At 43.8% G+C, this 10,297-nt stretch overlaps 1 protein-coding gene across 3 annotated transcripts; it reads right to left on the reverse strand.

The window, feature by feature from the left end:
- Window positions 1–585: 585 nt before the first annotated feature.
- Window positions 586–9,643, reverse strand: LOC129868259 (WSC domain-containing protein 1-like). 3 transcript variants are annotated; one of them, XM_055942075.1, is made up of 10 exons: window positions 9,387–9,643; window positions 8,817–8,939; window positions 5,858–6,581; window positions 5,485–5,599; window positions 4,152–4,345; window positions 3,671–3,792; window positions 2,720–2,906; window positions 2,342–2,506; window positions 1,862–2,062; window positions 586–1,580 (listed from the first exon to the last, which is right to left on the reverse strand). In XM_055942075.1, exons 3-10 carry the CDS (start codon window positions 6,264–6,266, stop codon window positions 1,225–1,227), a joined length of 1,749 nt encoding a protein of 582 aa, XP_055798050.1. In that variant the 5' UTR covers window positions 6,267–6,581; window positions 8,817–8,939; window positions 9,387–9,643; the 3' UTR covers window positions 586–1,224. The 3 variants fall into 3 exon arrangements, with proteins under 3 accessions (XP_055798050.1, XP_055798051.1, XP_055798049.1); XM_055942076.1 differs by lacking the exon at window positions 8,817–8,939; XM_055942074.1 differs by lacking the exons at window positions 8,817–8,939; window positions 9,387–9,643 and adding an exon at window positions 8,370–8,796.
- Between the last annotated feature and the right edge of the window lie 654 nt (window positions 9,644–10,297).

Genomic DNA, 10,297 nt, shown 5'->3' on the forward strand with positions numbered 1-10,297 from the left:
TTAAACTATAGGGTTCAATGATTTTATTCGTTATGTTGTCTTTGTGTGAAATTCAGTGGCAGACATCCAGAGAGAGTCACACCTTATTTATTTTCTAATGAATCTGTGTTTGTTTTGTTCCACCACTATGCCACTGCTGTCGTCTGTCTGTGCATAGATCCAGCTTTTAGATTTATTCATATGACACATTTTTTGTTTGTCTGTTTATCTTAAAAAATGCCTATCTGGACATTATCTTTCCAATGTGTTGACTTGTTGTTTGCCGTCACAGACTGAACAATAGGCATGCAATTAAAATGATAATTTGGGAAACTGCATTCAAGTGTAAGTATTCTATTCTCACGAGGTAGCTTACACTTTCCCTGATAAACATTAGAAAACTATTTGAACAAGATTCACAGTCACAATTTGAACAAGATATGGTACAGAATGTGATACAAAAGGCCTGTTCACAATGTCATATCACTTTAGGTCTCTCAGAGAGATGGAACGCACTTACAAACATACAAACCACCAGGAATACATTTGTAGAACTGCCTGTATATGACCAAACACCAGCAGTAATGAAAAAGTTGACAATAGAGCTAAACATATGGAGATTTAATTGGCATAAGTCCATTACAACGATCCGATCGACATTATTGAATGGCACATTTTCTGTTCAACTGCCCTCTACCAGTAAAACTGATATTAAACATGACAAAAATCCCAAACAAATAGAAATAACCTAAAGATTCCATTTAAAGCTAAAAGCCTCAGAGTCTACAATGCTTGATTTAATTGTTTTTGCAGACAGGCACTTGCTCCATACTCCCAACGCCTGCAGTGAAAAGGGAGATGTTTCCCTTTTCTTCCAATAGAGAGAGTCTGGCTCTAGCCCTGAGACCTTTCAGCAGGAGCTGTAATGTTCAGCCATGTTTTCATCCCAGTGACACTGACAGTTTACACTGACGTTTAACTCAATGTTACTACACTCACATGTCAAGTGTGTCAAACAATTACCCATTGGTGTGTTCATACAGTCACTTTCCCTCTGAGTCACTCATCTGAAAATGTTCTGTAGCTGACAGAATTCTCCAACACATCTAAAAACCTTTCACCCAACCATGCTAATGACTAGACTGGACTACTACCTTTGGAGTGGTGGCAGAGATTACACCTTCCCCCTCCCCTTTATTTGTTGACGTGTCCTTTTGGACTCCAGTGTGGATCAGCTGAGGATCATCATCTGGGTATGTAATCGTGCGGCAGGCCGCTGTAGTTCCTGTCCCTCAGGGCCTGGTCCACTGTGTGGATGTAGGAGTCAATGGTGCTCCTCAACTCCGCTGTGAAGGGGTCGAAGGAGGGCCGCTGGGCCCTACCAGAGCGTTTGAAGTGACCGTCCTGGTTGCTCTGGGCACACATCAGCCTCTCCTCCGTTATGGTGGCGTTGAGGAAGGAGGTGAGGAGGCGGAGCTGGGGAAAGAGCGCCCTCTGCAGGTCCTCGTAGTGTACCACCAACAGGCGACGGCCAAACTGCAGCCAGCTCAGAGCGTGGGATGCCCACCAGGGGGCATAGCTGTCAACAAACTCTGGCCACTCTGAGGTAAACAGAGGAGAGAAGAAACAGAGGTATCTGATCAGTGTGTGCTGTGCGCAGACATTGCTGACATCTCACGTTCAGTTTATGCAGCGATATGGCAGCTGAATATTTGTCACCATTTATGAACATCTGTTTGAAACAGACTTTTGACCAATAGTTGACCAAAATCTCTTTAAGTGTTGGTTTATGTGTTTTGCATGCCTTAATGGTTTGTGCATGCCTTAGTTGGCACATCCCCAGTCCATTTCCCAAACCACTGAGCTGTGATTGTTGTGTTACCTTTGCTCCTCCACTGTTTGTCTGTGGCGTAGCCAAGGTGTCCGGCACACTTCCTGTTGAACTCTGCCATAAGGGAACGGTAGGGGTTACGGATCAGTAAGATGGCAAAGTCAAACATCTCGATCTCTCTCTGCCCACTCTCATGGGTCTTCACACAGATGCTACGCCCACTCTTCCAGTAGTCCTTCTCCCCTTTGAAACCTGGTAGAAAACCCCAGATACACAAGAAGATCAAACCTCCGCAGGGCCATGTGTCACAAAGCACTAAAGGTCAAGATCAAGATCTACTGTCATAGATATTTGTAAGTACTGTACAAGTACATACACTAGAATTTCTCTGAGAGCCCGCTGTTTAGAAAATGGTAGCGTGTGCTTGAAAATGATAAAATGATATATTCCAGGAGAGAAACATCAATCATTCCTGGTATATGTTATTATTATCCATCAGAACACCTGAGCTGTGTTCACATTCAGCCTCACCTCTGTTGTAAAGCGTGCCATCGAAGTAGAAGCTGCCAGTGTAGTAGCCTGTCACGAGCTCGATCAGGTGGCGTACCCAGGTGTTGCCAGCTCCGGGGAAGCTGGAGAGAGCCACCAGGGAGGTGGACCTCTCAGGTAGAAACGTCCTCTCTTTGCACCTGGAGTCTGAATGAGACGGAAACATCAGGGTTGAACATCGCCATAGACACAGGCCATTGATCTATCTTTGAGCTACTGTATTGAAGCATGCTGTTGCTTAGAGTTTACATTGCAGTTACAGTAAAGTATAAAGCCTGAATATTTCGCAGTATGTTATTTTTATGGTTGAAATCTTGGACTGTAGTATAAGTGAAACTGAAGGTTATTCAAGACTCTCACCAAGCACAGGTGTCTGGTAGACCTGGTAGTAGTATTGGTCCGACCGGGATGTGGAGGCAACAGTGTGTGCTGTGCCGTTGGTCTCCAGACATGGCTGGTCTGGTGGCAGACGTTGGTTCAGTCTAAACAGAGACGAGGCCCAGGCACAGTAACAGTGTGGGTTCCTCAACACAGCCAGTGGGAGCTCCTGCAGTACCGAACCAGGACCATTAAAAACATCAGAGGCATAACTTCAAGCAATAATTTACAGTTCAAGGAATATGACTGGGCACTCATTCCCCCTCTGGTGGATTGGATGTGATTTCACCCTTGGGTAACGTGATGGGTGGGTTATATAAGATGTCTGAACCACCCCTGTCCTATTTCCTTTGATTCCTTTTTTTCCCCAAGTGCAGATATATTTTGCACAAGTTGTCCTAGTTTTTCTATTCAACATAGTATAGCCCCCACCACCCCCACACTGTATGGAGTTACAATTTCTATGGAGGCTGACTCTGATGGTGCTCTTTGTTTATTGACACTGGGAGTTACACACATGTGAAAACACACAAAGCACAAAAGTGTACACACACAAACACACACAGTGAATAAGCTAAATCAAATTCAATATTATCTCCCAGCCATTTGTGTGTAGAGCAGAGCAGAGTAAAGTAGAGCAGAGGACCCTACTGATGCACCCAGACTGTGTGAAGGACTGATTACAGCGCCCATCTATTTCTCATTAGAGGGACATTTAGCCTTAAACAGTCAAATGGTGTTCCAGTAGCTCCATCACACAGAGCCATGCCATTCTAATCTACCATCTGAGGGGAGCAGAGACAGAGACAGCGCATGATCCATGATACCTCACCCCTGGGTCTGTGTGAGGAAGACTGGGGCCTGGGCTGGTGGTGAAGATTAAATAAATGCTTCAGTGATTTTCAGGGTTTCTTGCCAGGAACAGAATCAAACCTTATCTGTGCAGGTCTCGATGCAGGACTGTGACGTGGAGTTTGACTGGAGGGAGTAGACAGGGAAGATGATAGTGTTGTTTTTGGGCAACTTGAAGCAGCCACTGTAGCGGACGTTTCTGACTGTAGAACAGAGGTATGCAGGCATCAGGCCACAGCTTATGAACATAGCTAAATGCATTCAATGTATTTTCTCTTTATGAGCTGCAATGTTGATCAATGCAAACATATTAGTCTTACACTGCCAAGCCTTAATCAAATGTTGCCCATAGAAATCTACATATTATCTACATACCCTAGATGGGAAATTACTAAACTCCATAGTGGCTACGGCTCATATAGTGTATGCATTAGTATAGCATTGGTCTCTCGTGACACTTTTGGCCAGCACACATGTGAAGTGCTTCTGGGTTCAGAGATTAGTCAAGCACATTACAGCCACTCAGTCAGCCAGTGCTCTATACCAGGCTGCGTGTACTCACATTTCCTCTGTCCTGGGAGCTGTTCCTCCACCTTGTAGATGGAGAGGCGCCCCACGCCACCACAGGGTGCTCCCCTCTTCCCCCTCTCCCCTCTGCAGCCCAGGCTACAGTCCTCCTCCTGAGCACGCGGGCTGCTGATGCGGTTACCACAGTGACACTCTGCTCCATACTCCAGACCTGCGAACCGGTAACCACTGCAGAGAGAGGGAGACATAAACCACTGACTCACCTCAGTGCCTTAGCCCAGGGCTATCTTTAATCACAGGCTATCATTAGAACAGGGCTATCTTTAATCACAGGCTAACATTAGAACAGGGTTATCTTTAGTCACAGGCTATCATTAGAACATGGCTATCTTTAATCACAGGCTATCATTATCCCAGGGCTATCTTTAATCACAGGCTATCATTAGAACAGGGCTATCTTTAATCACATGCTATCCTTAGAACAAGGCTATCTTTAATCACAGGCAATCATTTGCACAGGGCTATCTTTAGTCACAGGCTATCATTAGCCAATGGCTATCTTTAGTCACAGGCTATCATTAGCCCAGGGCTATCTTTAATCACAGGCTATCATTAGCCCAGGGCTATCTTTAATCACAGGCTATCATTAGCCCAGGGCTATCTTTAATCACAGGCTATCATTAGCTTTGGGCTACCTTGTTCCATAGGACACCAGATTGCATAACCGCAGGTCAGCGTGTGACTAAATACTAGACATTTTAATTGAATCAATCAGGGCAGGCAGCAGTGAAGCCCAGCGTTCATTTCTCTGTGGTGCTGGCTGGTAACAGTTTTCACTGTTGACAAGATCACAGTATTAGTTCTGGGTGGATGATAGGGGTCCTTTATCCCAAGGGCTATACGAGTCATCCTACTTTAAGTCTCTTTATCCTCTCTCTTTGGAAATAGAGGAGATATCCAAAATGACCTTTTAGCATTTGCTTTGAGCCACACCATAAACAGGCTTATGATTCTGTCTGAATATCCTCCCAGCAGTCCACATGGTCTGATTGTATTTGCATTGGCTATTTGTTTTCGTGGCAATCATTTCCTGCTTCTAGACTTCCTGTGAAATAAGGCCCTGTTAAATGTTTTGTCATAAATTGATTTATTCAGTTTTGTAATTAATTGTAATGATTACTAACACCCCCTAATACCCACTATATCTCATTCTGCATCTCTTACACAGATCTGGCCCTCCACTACACACCACCACCATCCTGCCACCTGGCTCCCCATTGAAACACAGGACCTATTCATCCCAGTGACTGAGACAGAATAATTAACCAAATAGCAGCAGCTCACCATGGTTCCTCTAGACTCATTACCTTTCTGAGCAGGTGTCTTGACACAGAGAGCTGGTCATTTTGCGCAGATCATACAGCATGGTTCCCCCCAGGGCTCGTTCATTGGCATCATGCATGAAGCAGCCCATGTAGGTCCCTTGCCATGTCAAAATAAAACAGTAAATGAAAAGCCATGTTACAAATCCATTCGTACAACAATATACAATATGAATTGTTTAGTACAACACACTATTGAGCAGAGGTAACACAGATTTTCAGCAGATTTGAGCCTGTCAGTCCTGCCATTAAGCCTGGAACAAATACAATTTCAACCCAGATCTGGTATGCAGTCAGCAGTTAAACTACAGACAGGTTGGCCTTCAAAGTAAATGATGTTGCATTAAGTAGGTGGTACCTTTATGCCTTTTATTGCGTTGTAGAGGACCTCTCTGCTCCTGCGTGTCTGGCATGAGACCGTGGAACCAGCGGTGATGCAGGTGTTGGACCCCCAAGTGTCGGGACGTGGGCCATTGTCGCCCCGTCTTGATGCCCCCTCCACCACCCAACACACCCTGGGTGGCTGCCCATCTGGAGCGTGCCCTCAGGCCCAGGCCAGGGGAGGCCCTCACGGCTGTGGGAGGTGCTGGCAGTGCCATGAGAGAAGGGAGACTGGCGTCGCCTGGTGGCTGAGCGGTCTTTAGGGTCAGGCTGGAGCGCTGCAGCAGCAGGATGCTCCCTGCCATCAGGTAGGCAATCCCCAGGAAGAGGAGAAGCATCTGAGCTCGCCGCAGGAAGCAACGCAGCCTGTAGAGGGGCGTGGCCATCCCCACTGTTCAGTTGGTGGCTCTTTGACCCTTAGTGAGCCACCATTCCAGACAGAATGGTGAGGGTTAAAACCTCATTATAACCTTCCCAAGGCCCCATCAGTCCAGTCACACAGTAGGTAGGCTACCTGGCTGCAGCCTTAGATGGTTAATGACTCTTTGTGGTTCATTGCCATGCCTTTGGACTGGTAACCAAAAGGACCACTGTGTAATCAGGTCCCTCAGATGTGTCACAGCAGCGCCAGACTTTACAGTAATCGCCAAGGGAACAGAACAGCCAGCAAGCCCTGGAAGCCAGTAGTTTCTTGGAAAAACCTAGGGCAACAAAATAGAAGCAAGCAAGTCAGATGTGAATTGGCAGAACATATTTCTCTGTGTATATGACCTCTGTAGAATATAGGAGGGAAACGTATATAGCTCGGGGGATTAGATCCATAGTTCATGTTGACATATTTGTGTTTCTGTTCTAGAGCACTGAGCATAAAGTCATTTCAGTTGATGTTGACATACACTGTAGGATTGTGTTTCTGTTCTAGAGCACTGAGCATAAAGTTATTTCAGGTCATGTTGACATATAGGATTGTGTTTCTGTTCTAGAGCACTGAGCATAAAGTCATTTCAGTTGATGTTGACATACACTGTAGGATTGTGTTTCTGTTCTAGAGCACTGAGCATAAAGTTATTTCAGCTCATGTTGACATATAGGATTGTGTTTCTGTTCTAGAGCACTGAGCATTAAGTTATTTCAGCTCATGTTGACATATAGGATTGTGTTTCTGTTCTAGAGCACTGAGCATTAAGTTATTTCAGCTCATGTTGACATATAGGATTGTGTTTCTGTTCTAGAGCACTGAGCATTAAGTCATTCCCTTGCTATTCGTTGTTTGTCTTTCCTCTGAACCTGGTGTGATACTATATCTGGTGTTAATGGGTGTGTGAGAAGAGGTTATCTTCCAGTTAGCTACAGCACATCCTTAGTTTCTCTGTGTTTCGCTTGTCTTTGCTTCGGAAATCTCTACCATTCTGCTTCAATTACCCTGGCAGCATGACAGCACCACAGCACCATCTGTACTAGATTGTTGTTTCCCTGACTTGAATCAGTGTGTTGGTACGTTTGTAAAGCTCCACACTGGTGTTTGTGATTGGGCTTTGTGAACCAACTTTTGATGATCTGTACCATAACAAACCAATTACGTTCAAGCGGCAACTCAGACCGAGACATAGAAATTAGTGCTCTTCAATTGGAACAAGATCTCTCTCTAATTCTGGAGTAGTAGGGTAGTGGAGAAATGCCAGGTAGTGCATGACAGGCAAGAGATGAAAGCCACTAACAGGAGAGGTTTCACTGTCCCACTGGGCACAGATATCAGTTCAAAGTCTAGTTTTGATTTACATTAGGTTGTATTCACTAACGTGAATCCAATGTGAAATCAACAAAAAAGTTAATCATGTAATTGGATTTAAGTTGGATGAAAAAATCGAATCAGTTTTCCACGTTGATTCAAAAGAGTCACATGCTTTTTTTGACTGAAACAACGTGGAAACAATGTTGATTCAACCAGTTTTGCCCAGTGGGATGCAATCATTACTAAACCGTCTGCAAAAAGACAGCAGCCAGACCATAATGTAATATTACAGAATTATGGCCGTCATGGCCCGCTTCGTTTAGGACTTTTTTGACACTAATTCCAATAGAATGACTTTTCTACTGTTTCGACCTTATCAGGCTACCTCTTCTTGTGGATCTTGTTCATAATACTAGGCTACCAACCAAGAGAAGCAACAGTTTGCACATACACTATGCTCCCACCACAGAGCAGATCATTTGTTTCTAGTGTTTCATGAACTGCCAACTTCTCTAACTGATCAACATTTCTAATGATTTCTAGAAGTAGTCTATAGATTAGCAACATTTTCGAAAATATTGCCCGCTGTCAAATAATGAACTATGATTTTTGTCAGCATTAATCTATCTGTGTAGTGTATAAGGCATAATAACATATATCACCCAATGGAGGATCAAAACAAGTTACAAAGCGCACATTTACTCAATAATGCACCATCAGTGTTATAAAATACAAATCTGAATACCGGTTAGCCTACCTTGGATGTCGACGGTTCGAGACTACGTTTTATCATACAGAAAGCTATCAGATTCAGGGTCGAATCTCTCTCCCACGTATTCTGAAATCTAAAATATTCGCTCCTATTTTATATCCAAAACCTGTGAAGCCACGTTTGTATTGCTACGTTTAAGAATCGTCTCCCCGCTCCTCGTCTTTCTCCACTCTCTCCCTCTCCATGGAAGAGCAGATCGTTACAAAACTAGATGGTAGGGAGTGAGGGAGCATACACATTTGCATTGGCGATCCCGGACGCGTCACGAGTCCGCTGTCCTTGTTAATGGGAGACGTGTCCCCCAGTGGCCATGAACCACTATGGTATGCTATGATCCCTTGGCTAACAGTTACTGTAGAAAGCTGCGTGCATGTTGCCTGCGTCAACACATGTATGAAGTTCCAACCATTTAAGGGTTACTGTGCTGCCCACCTGCTGTCCATTCTGACATTGACAATTGTCCATTCAGCCCTTGTGTTCATTCATTAGAAGCCTCTCCGTCATCCGTGCAGAGAACGTAGCCTGCATCAAATGAGGAGAGGTGACAGTCTAAGCCTGTAGGATTTAAACAAGATATCAGCACCACGGACAGCGCCAATTCTGACCGTTACTTCCAGTGTTTGATTTTCTTTCTTTCGGACCAAAACTATTTTACTGATTGTAGCCCTTAATTATTTACATACATTAAATGACCAGATGCTTACTCAGCAATTGTATGGTCAAATGTAACAACATATCTAATAATAAAAAAAGTGTTTGTTAGGAATGATTAAAATAAGCACTAGAAGTCAGCGGTTGTGTTGTTAGCGGCTAGTTAGCGGTTGTGTTGTCCATCATGTATTGTAATCTATTACGAGTAACATGAATCTATTCATATTAATGAATCATAATTAATAATTAATTACATTTCTATAGCGCTTTTCATAGAATCAAAACGTTCAACAGCAAAAAACAAAAAAGTTATATATCATGACAGGTCAACCAATAATAGAGGCCAAGTACTTGCAAGCTGCATCCTCTGAAGATGGGGAGGGTCCGTTCATGGCTTGAGTGGAGAGAGCTGGTCAGAAGATGGTAGATGATGGTGATGGAGTCTGCTGATGATCTTGTCGAGGGCAAGTCTGGGATCCAGCCTGACTCTTATAGCCATTGGACGTATCCTCTTCCACTCTGTGTAGCACCCACGTGATGCATCAGCAGCTTCTGCTGGGCGCCAGAATGCAGAAAGCTCACCACACAAAGTTCAGAATAGTTAGCTGGTTGTTCTCACTCAGCACTGCTGTATTCCTCTCTCTCCCACCCATTCCTCTCATGCTTCAGACGACTCTTCAAATGATGTAGATCAGGAACTGGCCTCCAGGTGAAACAAAAAAGCTGGTACTATGTCCTCCAGATGCATTTTTCAAGCAAAAACATCAGCCAACCTGATAGCTAGCCAGCCAAGCCAAAAAATGTTAACCTGTCAGTCAGTATATGCAAATCCGTGGCTCAAAAACTCCAGATATATGCAATAATACCATGTTATCAAAAACAAAAGAGCTGATTAAAAATCAACAATTAAAAACACACAAAAAAAATCTAAATATATGCACATTTACAGGAGCTCTGTGCTTAAGCTGCTACTGGGGTCACATGACAACTGTATATATTGTAACACATACTAGACTTGTTCTGATCTTTTGTTTATGACCAACGTGTAATTGCTGACCAGGAATTTGAGCTGTTAGATCAAGTGGTGGGATAGCGGCGCGGCTGCAACTCACAACACTTTGTAGTTAGCCTCACATTGATTAAGTCTTCTTCAACTTATTAAAACATCCAACAGACTATTACAGTAAGACATGTCTAATTTTATACTAATATTCATGGTATTAATATATGGAATATGAGGAAATTACATATGCATCTGGGGC

Source organism: Salvelinus fontinalis, chromosome 13, assembly GCF_029448725.1.
Source record: "Salvelinus fontinalis isolate EN_2023a chromosome 13, ASM2944872v1, whole genome shotgun sequence".
Taxonomy (NCBI): Eukaryota; Metazoa; Chordata; class Actinopteri; order Salmoniformes; family Salmonidae; genus Salvelinus; species Salvelinus fontinalis.

Coding starts and splice junctions, on each gene's coding strand:
- LOC129868259 (XM_055942076.1), bottom strand. CDS start 6,266: ATGGCCACGCCCCTCTACAGGCTGCGTTGCTTCCTGCGGCGAGCTCAG. Junction 3,793..4,151: donor GCTCCCAGGACAGAGGAAAT/GTGAGTACACGC, acceptor TCTGTTCTACAG/TCAGAAACGTCCGCTACAGT. Junction 1,581..1,861: donor CAAACAGTGGAGGAGCAAAG/GTAACACAACAA, acceptor TGTTTACCTCAG/AGTGGCCAGAGTTTGTTGAC.